The sequence below is a fragment of the Aulonocara sp. 'chitande type north' Nkhata Bay genome, linkage group LG8 (genome assembly GCF_057382095.1).
Source record: "Aulonocara sp. 'chitande type north' Nkhata Bay isolate Kocher_YH1m ecotype deep benthic linkage group LG8, A_spYH_male_GT1.1, whole genome shotgun sequence".
Lineage (NCBI taxonomy): Eukaryota > Metazoa > Chordata > Actinopteri > Cichliformes > Cichlidae > Aulonocara > Aulonocara sp. 'chitande type north' Nkhata Bay.
The window spans coordinates 26,275,966-26,291,013 of NC_141351.1; the positions used below are offsets into that span (position 1 = coordinate 26,275,966).

Genomic DNA, 15,048 nt, shown 5'->3' on the forward strand with positions numbered 1-15,048 from the left:
CAAAGTATTAATTTCTCGCTGAGTATCTGTGGCATCTTCTCTTTAAGTTTCCAACAAATGCCTAATTTCCATTACAACATGCACCATCCCTCTCTCACTGAAGCAGGCAGCAGATAGCCTTGTCAGTCCCAGGACTCAAATGTAAGACAGGGTAGCTAGTGCCGTCTAAGAGCTTTGGATCATCAAGCTCAACATCTGGCTAAAGCTCTCAACCTGGCCTTCAACATATCTATGTATCTGTGCCAAAAACACAGACAGAAACAGGAGTGAATTATTGTGTATGATGGACACGAGATATTTATGGCCATCATTTACTTTATACAGCACATCATAATCAACAGTGAAATATTCATTTGCCACATGGTTGATTTCGTCCGCGTAAACAAAGATTTCAGTGTTTCAATCTGCTCTCATGGCTCAAAGGCATTTCATACACACAGTGTGCTTCTGTTTATGGCTGACACACACATTTACACAAACAACAGATGAACAGAGACATACTGAGAGACACGCTGTCTTACTGTGTCTGTAGTTTGTCAGCAAAGTGAATCTGGAAGAAAATTGTGAAGAAAAAAAAGGCTGAACTTCTTTGATCACCTGAAAGAGAAGAGATGTGATTAGCACAGCTTGAATGGACAGAAAGACAAACTGATGGACAGATCAGCTGGAGACTCACCTGGAGAGGTAACACAGGACACTTTTCAGTGCAGAGCTGAGAGGGACGAACAGGTCCAGAAACACACTGCTGAAAGACCGTGAGAGAGATGGGTTCTGACCACAACACCTGTTCACCTGTCTCACATCAGCCACTCAGCACCAGGAACAGCAATTCCTCCAAACTCCAGGTAGGTGAAACTGCTGCTCATCTCGTATAAGGTCACCCTGACTCCCGTTCAACACATTCAAGACATCTCTAACCAGGACATCTTGCTCTTATCTGGCTCCTCTTACTCTAACACCAGCCATCAGGCTGAGAGGTAACTTGGGGGTTGTAATTTAAGTTTATAATTCAGTTCAGGGTTTATCTATCTAGCTAGAAGCACATCTGCATCAAAAAGTGTTCATTGTGTTGATCACTTTGTAACATTGATGTGATAAATACTCACCTGAATGGGTGGTGTTGGTCTACTTTCACAGCTTATCATTGGCCGGAGCCATGTCACTCTTCGATGCTGATTGGGTAGAATGAGATGCCACGCCTCCTTGCGTCTCTGCTTGTGAAGGCCGGTCCATTCACAGTACATTACATCTACAACACAACACAGATCGTTTCAGTGGATAGCACTGTTGCCTCACAGAAAGAAGGTCCTGAGTCAGTCCACCATCAGGTTGGGGTCTTTCTGGGTTGAGTTTGCATGTTCGCCCCATGTTTGTGTGGGTTCTCTCCGGGTACTCTGGGAGGGAGGATAGGTTAATTGGAAACTCTAAATTGCCCATAGGTGCAAATGGTTGTCTGTGTCTATGTGTTAGCCCTGCGACAGACTGGCGACCTGTCCAGGGTGTGCCCTGCCCCTCGCACTAAGACAGCTGGGATAGATCCAGCCCCCCCACGCCCTGAAAAGGATAAACTGAAGAGAATAGATGGCTGATATCTGTCATGGTCTCCGCTCCTCGTCAGCTGACAGCCGTCAGGTGCTTTGTTTTTGTTTACCTTTCTCTCTCACCTGTGCTCTCCCTTTCTCTCTCGCCCTCTTCCATTCTCTCTTTCTCCTGCCGGGGCGGAGCTCAGTATGGGCTCCTGCCCCTGGCCTACGCACCTGGAGGTGATCAGCACATCTGTCGCTGATCATGAAAGATTGGAACCCTTCTTAAGAGGGCGAGTCTGCTCTACTCGTCGCTGGATCGTTGAGCCATCAGCGTCAGTCGTCCTGTATTTTGTAAAGTCAGTTTGTGAGCATGTCTAAACCAGGAGACTAATGTTTTTTTTCTGCCTGTGCATAGATTGCCTCTGGACTTATTCTTCCCCTGTGCCTGGCGACTGAACGGGAGCAAGAGAGATAGAGGAAAGGAGAGGAGATGTGCTAGGACTGAATGGAAACCTTCCCTTCCTGGACTCCTGCCTCTTTCACTCCTGGACCCTGGAACCCCGGCCCCTTTTTTCCGTTGACACCATTATGTGTATATATGAATTCCACTGTAGGAAACACTGTAAATAAATGCACCTTTTGAAGACACTAGTGGTCTGCGCGTGAGTCCGATCTACGAAACTTGACAATATCCTTATTAAGGATGTAGATGACGGTTCTGCTGTTTTATGACTTCACAGCGATGCTTGTGAAGGTGGTTTAAACTGGTTCCAGGCTGGTTTAACTGAGGTTTCAGCTGAGGAGAATGTGAGGTGACTGAAATCTTTACATCATTTGATTATCTCTTATCTCTCCCGAGGTATTCACAGGACAGAGAGCTTATATAACTACCTAAACCCACTTTTTCGGTGCACTGGAGTAGTTTTTCCTCTGAGCTGCTAACCTTATTAGATGTTTTTTTATTTACTTGTACACACACACACACACACACACACACACATATATATATATATATATATATATATACATATACATATATATATATATATATATACACATACATATACAGGGAGTGCAGAATTATTAGGCAAGTTGTATTTTTGAGGAATAATTTTATTATTGAACAACAACCATGTTCTCAATGAACCCAAAAAACTCATTAATATCAAAGCTGAATGTTTTTGGAAGTAGTTTTTAGTTTGTTGTTAGCTTTACGGGGCGATCGTGGCTCAAGAGTTGGGAGTTCGTCTTGTAATCGGAAGGTTGTCGGTTCGAGCCCCGGCTTGGACAGTCTCGGTCGTTGTGTCCTTGGGCAAGACACTTCACCCGTTGCCTACTGGTGGTGGTCAGAGGGCCCGGTGGCGCCAGTGTCCGGCAGCCTCGCCTCTGTCAGTGCGCCCCAGGGTGGCTGTGGCTACAATGTAGCTGCCATCACCAGTGTGAATGTGAGTGTGAATGGGTGGATGACTGGATATGTAAAGCGCTTTGGGGTCCTTAGGGACTAGTAAAGCGCTATATAAATACAGGCCATTTACCATTTACCATTTGGCTATTTTAGGGGGATATCTGTGTGTGCAGGTGATTATTACTGTGCATAATTATATGGGCGGTCAATCCTTCAAGCTCGGGTCCTCTACCAGAGGCCTGGGAGCTTGAGGGTCCTGCGCAGTATCTTAGCTGTTCCCAGGACTGCGCTCTTCTGGACAGAGATCTCCGATGTTGTTCCCGGGATCTGCTGGAGCCACTCGCCTAGCTTGGGAGTCACCGCACCTAGTGCTCCGATTACCACGGGGACCACCATTACCTTCACCCTCCACATCCTCTCGAGCTCTTCTCTGAGCCCTTGGTATTTCTCCAGCTTCTCGTGTTCCTTCTTCCTGATGTTGCTGTCATTCGGAACCGCTACATCGATCACTACGGCCGTCTTCTTCTGTTTGTCTACCACCACTATGTCCTGTTGCTGTCTTTCAGTCCAGCTTTGTCCAGCCACTGGTAGGATTTCTGGATATCAGCCACCTCCTCTATCTGCCGGTGGTACATACCGTGCAGGGGCCTGTCCTTCCATGATGGTTCCTCGCCTTCCTCCACTTTCTTTGGTTTCTGCTGCCTGAGGTATTCACTGAGCACTTGGTCAGTTGGGGCCATCTTTGTGATGTATTCGTGGATGTTCCTTGTCTCATCCTGGACTGTGGTGCTGACACTCACCAGTCCCCGGCCCCCTTCCTTCCGCTTAGTGTACAGCTTCATACAACCCTCCATGTATGGTAAGGAACTTTCTTGTCTTGATTTCAGTGGCTTCCATCTCCTCCTTTGGCCAGCCTATTACCCCAGCAGGGTACCTGATCACGGGCAGGGCGTACGTGTTGATGGCCCGGATCTTGTTCTTACCATTCAGCTGACTCCTCAGGATTTGCCTGACCCTCTGCAGGTACTTGGTTGCAGCTTTCCTAGTGGCCTCTTCATGGTTCCCATTCGCTTGCGGGATCCCCAGGTACTTGTAACTGTCCTCTATGTCTGCAATGAAAGAGGAGGGAGACGAGGAACCATCATGGAAGGACAGGCCCCTGCACGGTATGTACCACCGGCAGATAGAGGAGGTGGCTGATATCCAGAAATCCTACCAGTGGCTGGACAAAGCTGGACTGAAAGACAGCAACCGGACATAGTGGTGGTAGACAAACAGAAGAAGACGGCCGTAGTGATCGATGTAGCGGTTCCGAATGACAGCAATATCAGGAAGAAGGAACACGAGAAGCTGGAGAAATACCAAGGGCTCAGAGAAGAGCTCGAGAGGATGTGGAGGGTGAAGGTAACGGTGGTCCCCGTGGTAATCGGAGCACTAGGTGCGGTGACTCCCAAGCTAGGCGAGTGGCTCCAGCAGATCCCGGGAACAACATCGGAGATCTCTGTCCAGAAGAGCGCAGTCCTGGGAACAGCTAAGATACTGCGCAGGACCCTCAAGCTCCCAGGCCTCTGGTAGAGGACCCGAGCTTGAAGGATAAACCGCCCGCAGGGGCGTGCTGGGTGTTGTTGTTTTTACATATATATACAGATGACAGATAATGGCAGATAAATTAAGAGCTACAATTTGAGACTAAGCTCCCTCACCACAGAAAACAAAGGAACAAAACAGTGACGGTAATCACAAGCTTATGCATCACCTGCAGTCACATCAGGCATGTTATTACAAACGTGTCAATACTAGGGGAAGCTAGACCAGTAACAGTAAAATGAAAGTGATCGGTTCCCTGCCCCAGTACATGCTGGGAAGCCATGAGGCTCTCTGTAATGCTTGTACATGTACAATATTTTTAATGTATTTTTTAACAATATAAAACAAAAACAAGGAAAAGGCAACATGGTGATCCATAGACAGTGTACGGGCAGTTCAGAGGTGTGGACTAAAAACCCGTTCACCACATTCAGGAAATGTTTCATTAATCTGGTTTTACCAAATATAACAACGTTGATGCTTTATATCAACTATATTTATTAAGTAAAAACAAACAAACAGGTAAAGGCTTGTGTTCCAGCTTCTTTTATTCTTTCTAGCTTGCAGTAGGGCTACCCTCAGACCACAAATAGTTTAAACAGCTGGAAACTTTCATTGATCTGATCACTGAGTTAGAAAACAGCTTGTGAGACATTCCTCCCCCCGAGGTGAGCCTAATTTGGCCCGACGCCCAAAAACTGACTGTCACTGCGGTCTCTAACAAGACAATCTCAATCTGCACACCGAGCTGACTGGTCAGGAGGTGTTTAGTTTGTATGTTGAACAACAGAACATCTGGGTTCAGTTGGTGTTGGCTTAAGGATCAGCTGACCAGGTCAGTGTTGTTATGAGCTCTAACCAGCAGAGGGCATCTTTCAGAGAGGACAGGAAAGAAAAGCAGAACATCTTTGTGTTCGTTCTGCCTTCAGCAATGAATGATACATCATCTTCTCCTCCTTTCTGCTGCTCTTCTTCTCTGCTGACAAATTAAATCAGTGTCACATTTAAATGCAACACGCAGTGCAGGCAGAGTGTGTGTGTGTGGATCTGCAGCATCTGCATTTATGGCTGAAACACTTTAACCCTTTAGTACCCCTGTCCTGGAAAAGAAAGGCCACTGCATGCGTGTTTCTGGCTGATTATCAACTAAAGCTGTTACTGCTGCATTGTGCACACAGCCTATGTGGCTCAGAGGCTAGCTGCAGTCCTTTACCAAATCATTTCTTTTGGGGCAAACTAACTGCATCTCCAGGCTCTCGACATTTTCTGTTCTCCATGTTACTGACTGAATTGATACTTATCACGTTTCAGACAGTTTGATTTCTTCTGTTATATTGGAAATAGTGTGCTGCTATTATTAGTTAGGATTTAGTTGTGTTTCATTCTAGCTTTTGTTTCTTCTGTAACTCCTTAATAACAAGTCTTTTCTTGTCCTCAGTGTTTTACTTTCAGTTGTGCGTATGTCTGTGTGTTCCATATTGTCAAGCTGGTGTTGTCACGTCTCTCCGTGTTTCCTGCTTGGTTTTGAAGAGTCTAGTGTTTCCATGTTCAATGTGTTTTGTTTTACTTTCTCTGTGGCGTCGTGTTCATTTGTGTCAGCTGTGTCTCCCCGGGTGTTTCCACTACCCTCTTGTGTATTTAAGTCCTCGGGTTGTCTGTTTATTTCAAGTCAGGTCACAGAAACTTCCTCTCTTCATTCCTTCTTCTCTTCCTCCTCAGGTTCATGCGCATGTCAGATTTAGTTTTCTTCATGTCCACGTTTCACATGTTCCCGTTCACTGTCATGTTCTAATTATCATAGTCATTCCTAGTTTAGGTTTCAGTTTTAGTTCTCGCCCCCTGTTCGCCTCGCTTTGTTTTTGTCTTCATGTTTTTCAGCCAAATAAACGTCTCGCTTTTTATCAAGCTTAGTTTTCTCTTGTGTCTTGAGCAGAGATGGGCGTTACTGTAATCTGATTACTTTTTTCAAGTAACGAGTAAAGTAAGGGATTACTATTGCAAAAACGGTAATTAGATTACCGTTACTTTCCCGTAGGAACGCTGCGTTACTGCGTTACTAAAACCGTGATTTTTTTGCGAGAATGTCTCACGACAGTGACGTAAGCGAGTGCGCCGTTAGTGACAACAGCTGTGTGCAGATCAACAGTGGATCATAATGTGGATTGCACAACACTGGTCACTATATTCTTCATTTCCAGTTAATACTTGTACAGCTGCTGTTATTGTGTGTGTATATATATTTATTTATTTATATTTCTTCATACATTCTTATATAGTTCTATATTGTGTATTTTGTTGTACAGTTATTTTATTTATTTATTTATTAACCTTTATTTAACCAGGAAAAGTCCTATTGAGATTAAAAACCTCTTTTGCAAGGGAGTCCTGGCCAAGAGGCGACAACACGTTGAAATTACAAAGTTACATACATATTATAAATAACAATTACATTTTAAAAACATTTTTCTCTGGCTCTCTCAATCTGGACTTAAAAGCATTTAATGAAATAAGATCTGCTATCTTCCAGTCTTTTTGCATCATGTTCCATGTGAAAGGGGCAGCATAAGTAAAAGCCCTCTTTCCCAGTTCAGTTCTGGCAAATGGAACATTGAGCAATAAAAGATCGCTTGAACGCAGGCTGTAAGAAACAGTACTTCTCCGTGTGAGCAGATCGCAAATGTAGGTGGGCATTTGTCCAAGCAGGGCCTTATAAATAAAGATGCACCAGTGAGCAAACCTCCTGGAGGACAACGAAGGCCATCCCACTCGAGCGTACAGATCACAACAATGGGTCAAGGCCCTACAGTTTGTAATAAACCGTAAGGAGGCATGATAAACTGAGTCAATCTTATGAAGACACTGGGCGGAAGCATTCATGTACAGCAGATCACCATAATCTAAAACAGATAAAAATGTGGCATTTACAAGACGCTTTTTTGTCTCAAAAGAAAAGCAAAATTTGTTTCGAAAGAAAAATCCCAATTTTAGTTTGAGTTTTTTCACAAGATTGTCTATGTGAGGTTTAAAGGTCAGAGAATCATCAATTAAAAAGCCAAGATATTTATACGTATGCACCACTTCTATGAGGTTTCCCTCAAGAGTGGACACCAAGGGGACAGTTTGAGGAAATCTCTTCATGTTTGAAAACAACATTAGCTTTGTCTTTTCAGCATTGAGAACCAATTTCAGCTCCAGAAGTGTGTGCTATTATTTTCAACTTTAATTTATATATTTTATCTTATTCTTTCCCAGTTAAATTTACCCTTCATTCTAATTTGCGTTGTACAGTTATTTCATTTTTTATATTCTTATATTTTATTCCTTCCTAGTTAAATTTACACTTTTTAGTTTTTCATATTTATTCCCTATCTTATTCATAGCCCTTTCCTTTTTTTTCTTTAGGTCACGAGCAGTTGTCCAAGCATTTCACTGCATATCGTACTGTGTATGACTGTGTACGTGACAAATAAAAATGTGAATTTGAAATTTGATTTGATATATCGATTGTGGGAGAGAGTATGAGCGTGCAGTGTTTAAAGCGTGGAAGTACTGACCTTACTTTGAGTTTGATTCCATAAAAAGTGACAAAAACATTAGTGTCCGCTGTGCGTGGGAAGAAAACTTCTTTTTACAGCGAAAAAACCCCTAAACTTCCGACAAGCACCGAGTAGCTACGACGTAATGGGAAACTTACAGAGAAACTCACGGATTCTTCCACTGACCGCGGCACACCTGCACCAGGGTAAACCTCCGCCTGCCCCACTCCTGCTTTACAGGTGAAAATAGAGCAACAGGACCGCTGAGTCTTTGACTTTATTTATTTTCTGCTGTGTTTTACTTGCATCTACTTGAAAGACTGAGTGTAAACACAAAAAATATTTTATTTTATGTGCTGGAATGTGCAGAAAATAGGTTTAAATGTTAAACTAATTTATTCCAGTCAGAGAATGTTGCAGATAATTAAATATTTGCTTGATGCATAAAGTTAAAAGATTAAAACTAATAAAACAAGTTTTAAAAACAGACTTTTCCATTTGATTACATTTTGTATGATGATTATGTAGAAAAAGTAGAATTGGGCTGAAAGATCTATCACTTTATCAGCTACTCAGGTTGTAAATCGTGTTTTTAAAAAGTAACTAAGTAATTAATTACTTTTGAAAATGAGTAATCAGTAAAGTAACGGGATTACTTTTTGGGGGAAGTAATTAGTTCTGATTACTTTTTTCAAGTAACTTGACCAACACTGGTCTTGAGACCCTTCATCAAACACACCGGCTGCGCAGCCATGACAAGTCAGCCTCTGAATGTTTGTAGGGTTGTTTTTGCCGCAGTCACTAATTTCTGAGGGCGGTTAAATTTTAGATTGATTAAAACAGAGTCACAGAGTTTGGTGATGTTCAGGAGAGTGAGCGATGTTCTTTAAAAACCTGCCGTATTAAAAACACAGCAGGCTTTCAGAGAAACCGCAGCTTTGCATGAGCACCCACACACTGATAACAGGTGACTGACAGGTATGTTGTTACTGTGACCAGCAATATTTTCCCTGAGTTGACTGAAGTGCATCATGGGAAAAAGAAAAAACCCCATCTTTCATCATCTCCCCATTTTTGCTGGTTTGCTCGCCCGTTTTCAGTCAGTGCATAAAAGGACGATTCATCTGCATCTGAATGGAGATTAACTCTGTGTGTGTGCGCGCGTGCGTGTGAAGCAGCTTTGTCTAAAACCACATTGATGTTCACACACTCAGCAGTAGGTAGCTTGGTTCTGTTTGAAGTATCTAGGGCTAATTTTCTGACTTCCTCTCTTCATTCTTTCTTCTCCTCCTCTTCCTCCTCTTCTAATCCCATTTATTTCTTTATTTTCCAACCTCCTTTATTATCCTCCATCCACGCTCTCCCAGTTTTCAATTAAAGTTAAATTTGGGATAAATGTGTCAGAATGACCAAGTGCAGACCAGAACAAGTCCAGGGTTCCCACTCAAACAGAGCTATCTCGCTCACAGGACTTTGACCAGGTGTGGCATCTGAAAGTTGACTGAAAGCAGGACAGATTAATTTGACTTTGAATGGGTGCAAGGATTTGTGGCTGTAGCTTGTGGCAGGCGGAGGACATCAGAGGTGAAGGGAGCTGTCATGATGAAAGAAGATGTGAGTCAAGCTTACCTTATTTTCCGCACTATAGGGCGCACTTAAAATCCTTTAATTTTCTCAAAAATCATCGGTGCGCCTTATGCACGAGTTCTGGTTGTGCTTACTGACCTTGAAACGGTTTTATCTGCTAGACGGCGCTCAAAAATCTGTCAAATCATGTTTTAGTACAACTTTGGTAGCTACGAAGCCGCACCGCTGTTGGATTGCCTGAGCATTACGGCTACAGTAGTCAGAAGTCTCACAGAGTAATCTGGGTCCTAAACTCCGTCAGCTTCAGGTCCCAAAGTCACACAAACACTGTGGCATCACTGAGAGTTAAAAACTGTCTAAATTCTTTCATCTTTAATAAAATGATCAGCGTTGCTGCTTTACCAGGTGTAACAATGAAGTTTAACATCCAGGCATCCATGAAAACAGGATTTATGAAGTTTAACTGAGTTAGAAGTTAGCAGGAAGTTAGCTCGCTAGCTTCCACCTAAACATGATATAGCATGTTCTGACTGAGAGATTTCTGAGGTAGTTTAAAAAAATCTCAGTTGGGGGGAATAAAGTTTCTCAAGGCTCTGGATTAGTGGGTCTGTCCTGGCTGGTACAACTCTGCAAAATGCTTTAAGTGGAGGAGGGTGGATCTGCACAGGCAGACTTGAGTGGCGGTTCCTGCTTGTTGACATATGGACTCTGTGGCTCACAGTGCCCTGCGGGGGATTCTCAGAGAGTGTGGGGTATCTCTCCCCTGTCATGGGCCATTCAACCCCACACCACCACGATGGTGAGAGCTTGGATTGCCAGTAGGTCAGTTATTACTGGTATTACTCTGTCAGGGCTGGACTTTGTCACAGATTATGTTCATAAATTGTATATGCAAAATTTCTAGGTGAAGTGGTGGGCGTCTCCTGTTGGCATCAAATGATGATGGTTTAGTTTTCAGGCCCCTCTTCTGTGGAACCAGCTTCCAGTTTGGATTCAGGAGACAGACACTATCTCTACTTTTAAGATTAGGCTTAAAACTTTCCTTTTTTCTAAAGCATATAGTTAGGGCTGGACCAGGTGACCCTGAATCCTCCCTTTGTTATGCTGCAATAGATGTAGGCTGCCGGGGGATTCCCATGATGCATTGAGTTTTTCCTTTCCAGTCACCTTTCTCACTCACTATGTATTAATAGACCTCTCTGCATTGAATCATATCTGTTATTAATCTCTGTCTCTCTTCCACAGCATGTCTTTATCCTGTCTTCCTTCTCTCACCCCAACCGGTCGCAGCAGATGGTCCCGCCCCTCCCTGAGCCTGGTTCTGCCGGAGGTTTCTTCCTGTTAAAAGGGAGTTTTTCCTTCCCACTGTCGCCAAAGTGCTTGCTCATAGGGGGTCATATGATTGTTGGGTTTTTCTCTGTATCTATGAAGCGCCTTGAGGCGACTTTTGTTGTGATTTGGCGCTATATAAATAAAATTGAATTGAATTGAATAGTGCGGGCTTCAAGTGTATTGGGCTCTTCACCCTCAGACATGAAAGATTGACAGGTGGATTGGTGAAGTGCCGGCAGTGCTGCGGATGCTGTAATGTGATGAGAAGACAGGGGAGCGTGAAGGCAAAGCTGCTAAATTTAACAGTTGATTCTCAGCAATGACCGCGAGCTCAGGGAGTGACCAAAAGAATGAGCAGCAGAAATGAATAATGGCGTCTGGGCTAAGCCTTAGAGATCGAGTAAGGAGTCCAGTCATTCAGGAGGAGCGCGCAGGAAGTCGCTACACCACATCGAAAAGAGCCGGTTAAGGTGGTCCAGTATGTGACTTGGAGGTTTCCAAGTCATCTCCTTGGTCAGGGTTTTCATTCACACAGAAACTGAAGGGACAACAGTCTGTGACATGTGACACCCATGAAGACGGACATCTTCAAGGTGTGAATGAGACCACCTCCACCTGGAAGGTACAATCGAAGCAAGAGGAGAGGCCAGGAGCTGCGATCACAGTGCTTTGTTAACTAATGACAACCATTACACACACACAAACATTTCCCCTGACAACAACAATGACAGTAGAACAGAACAAGAGGAGGAGGGGCCACAGTGAGAGAGACCAATGAGGAGGACGAGCATGAAGAGGCGAGTAGCTTCTTAATACTGTGAGGGTGAGAGGTGAAAGGTTTGTCATAAATCAGCTTTTTTCTCCCCAAACTGCACCTCCTTAATTATTAATAAAGTCAAACACACTGAACTCTGTGCATGTGTGTGTGCTGCATGTCTAATCAGTGATATCCACTCTGGTCTTGTTGTAATGAGCAAACCTGCTGTGAAATTATTCACTAAATTGGGTGTTTCTTTGTGTGTGTGTGTGTGTGTGTGTGTGTGTGTGTGTGTGTGTGTGTGTGTGTGTGTGTGTGTGTGTTTGGGGGGAGGGGGGTAAGCTATAAATGCAGATGGTGATTGCTAATTTTATTCTGAAAAACAGAAAGTCGGTCAGGATTATTTATGACATCCTGAAGTGAAGTATGAGAGGAAATAAAACTATGAGGAGGAGGAGGACAGGAGAGAGGAAGGGTGGGGAGCAGAGAGGAGGAGAGGAGGAGAGGAGCAGGGCAGAGCGATGCTCGTGGTTCATCCTTATGGTGTCATTCAAGCACAGTCATGGAGTCGGAGGGATTAACGTTCTGAGGAGCAAGAAGGTTAAAGTGTCACATGATGACAGCGGTCACCTGACTGAATACTCAGACTACACATGATGGATCAGTAACCCAAAATCATGATCAGAGCCAGCAGCCCTGAGCTCAATTTTGATGTTTATTTCAACTAGAACTAAACAGGAAGTCGATGAATTTGTGTTAAAAAATTTAAAAGTGCAGCAGTTTCACCTTTTCTTTCATGTTTTATTCACACGCGTCTTTCATTTATTAATCAGCTGGAAGAGATGAAGAGACGGGAAACAACCAAACAACAGCACTCAGTCTGTTTTACATGCCCGTCTGTGTGACACGTTTCATCATGGACAGGACACCCACTGCCTCATGATGGTGTATGCTATCCCTAAGCATGTAATATTCTGATGGCGTGTCGCCCTGTAAAGGTGTGCCTGTCCTGATTGTGGGTCCTGTCCCGATGGTGTATGCTGTCCAGATGGCATGACTTGTGATCCAGTCAAAGAGCAGGTGAAGGTCACATGTTCACCACGAGCCTCTTGACTGGGACCGAGGTCTCCAGTGGGCCCAGGCAGTCCTAAAGTCACATCTCGATCTATCCTACGCAGACTTCAGAAAGGTTCAGAAATGTTTACGACAAGGCAACCAACTCAGACGCAGCGGCCCAGAAATGATTTTCTCAAGGCCAAGGTGAGTGGAGCGTTGTGGATGATTCCGTGGATGTTTAGATTTTTGCTGTGGAAGCAGGAATGGAGGAGCGAGCGCCATGAGGAGCATATTTGGACATCTGATGAAATGAAATCTGCAAAAGAATTTCCTGTGTCTCTTGATACCTTAATCACTGTCATGGATCGCTGTGTGGCAGGCAGGAGGAGGACCCAAAATGCAACACTCACAGACACGGGGATGAACTCAAAAATTACAGCTTTAATGCTGGAGAGGCAGAACGTAGGAAATACGAAACTAAACTGAGAAAACTAAATACAAAGCTCGCCAAGAAACACAGGGAGGAACACACACAACATGAGGGAGAACGCGACGCCGAACAGAGGGAGACGCAGACAGAAATACACAGAGGGTTAACGAGGAAAGTGGGAACACACGGGGAACACACGGGGAACACAGCTGACACAGATAACCATAACGAGACAGGGCGGGGTGAACATAACACTGACGGGAGACAGGCAGAGTCAAACAGGAAGTACAGAGGTTCAAACAGGAGGAGAGAGAGCACGGGGAAAAACACAGACATAACGGGCTGAGGAAGACATGGAATAAAACACGAGGGCTCACAGTTACACAGGGGCACACAGGAGGTAACCAAATAAGGAACATCTTAACAGAAGAACCTAGGAACCAAGGCATGACTAGGGGATGAAATACAAAACATACAAAAACCGAGAATACCGGGCCCACATGGCCCGGGTCCATGACAATCACCTTGTGTATTCAGATCATATAAGTGAATTCCACCCAAAGAAAAACTACAAATCCAGTGGTCCCTGTGCTGCACTGCTTCCGGCTCTGAAGGAGCTTCCCCTGAAGAGCCTTGGACCCCGAACTTTGACTCTGACAACGGAGAGCAACCGATCCAGCTCTGCTGTGTCTGCCCATGACACAACTGAGCGAGTGAGTGCCTCTGTTGCTGCAAAAAAGGAGATCTGATTGACACACGTCTTCATCGGCCAAGAGACAGGGCCTGGCAGTAATAGTAGGAATACTGATGGGAAAAATTGAAAAGTTCTGCAAAGTTCTGCTTCCAGTCTCATTTACACATTAAACTATGCATTTTTGAAGTACCTAACACTCTTCCATAGCTTCAAGCTAGGGATAAGTACATCACCAATTCACTGGTAGGTGGCATTATCCATCTATTATCCTCTCCTCTTGGAGAGAATCTAAATGGTTGTCCAAAATCTCCTTGAAAATAAACTTTTTGTTAAGGTTGAGAAATGTGAATTCCACACCCATAGTATTTCCTTCCTAGGTCATATGGTTGAGAAAGGACACAGCAGGGCATATCCAGCAAAGATCCAGGCAGTTTTGAACTGGCCCACACCTACTTCTCAAAGCACCTTTCAGTGTTTCCTGGGGTTGCCAAATTTTACCGCCGGTTCATGCAAAATTTCGGTAAAATTGCTTTACTTCTCATTACTCTGATTTCTACCAAAGTGCAGTTCGTGTGGAACAGTGCTGCCAATAATGCCTTCACCATTATTAAGGACCAGTTTGCCACTGTATCGGTATTCATTCAGCCTGACACTACTCAACAGTTTGTGTTGTGCACGTTTCAGATACTGGAGTCTGGGCCATTCTCTCAAAATCCAAGGAAGGTAATTCCCACCCTTGTGCTTTTTTCTCTTGTCGTCTCTCTCCAGCAGAACGCAATTATGATGTCGGTAATCGGAACTATTGCAAAAAGGCACTGGAGGAATAGGCAAATTAGATGGAGGGGGCTGAGCACCTGTTTATCTTATGGGACGATCGTGGCTCAAGAGTTGGGAGTTTGCCTTGTAATCGGAAGGTTGCTGATTCGAGCCCCGGCTTGGACAGACTCGGTCGTTGTATCCTTGGGGGGGTCAGAGGGCCCGGTGGCACCAGTGTCCGGCAGCCTCGCCTCTGTCAGTGCGCCCCAGGGCAGCTGTGGCTACAATGTAGCTGCCATCACCAGTGTGTGAATGTGTGGATGACTGGATGTGTAAAACACTTCCGGGACCTTAGGGACTAGTAAAGCGCTATATAAATACA

The 15,048-nt window shown here is 44.3% G+C and overlaps 1 protein-coding gene across 4 annotated transcripts in view; it reads right to left on the bottom strand.

The window, feature by feature from the left end:
- Window positions 1-15,048, bottom strand: part of tcerg1l (transcription elongation regulator 1 like) — a 74,359-nt gene that overhangs the window by 26,364 nt on the left and 32,947 nt on the right. For all 4 annotated transcript variants that reach the window (XM_086304587.1, XM_086304588.1, XM_086304585.1 and 1 more), the window contains 3 exons: window positions 1,107-1,249; window positions 677-745; window positions 522-597 (listed from right to left, as the gene is read on the bottom strand). In XM_086304587.1, the coding sequence (XP_086160713.1) occupies window positions 522-597; window positions 677-745; window positions 1,107-1,249 (288 nt within the window). The remainder of the gene's footprint in view (window positions 1-521; window positions 598-676; window positions 746-1,106; window positions 1,250-15,048) is intronic.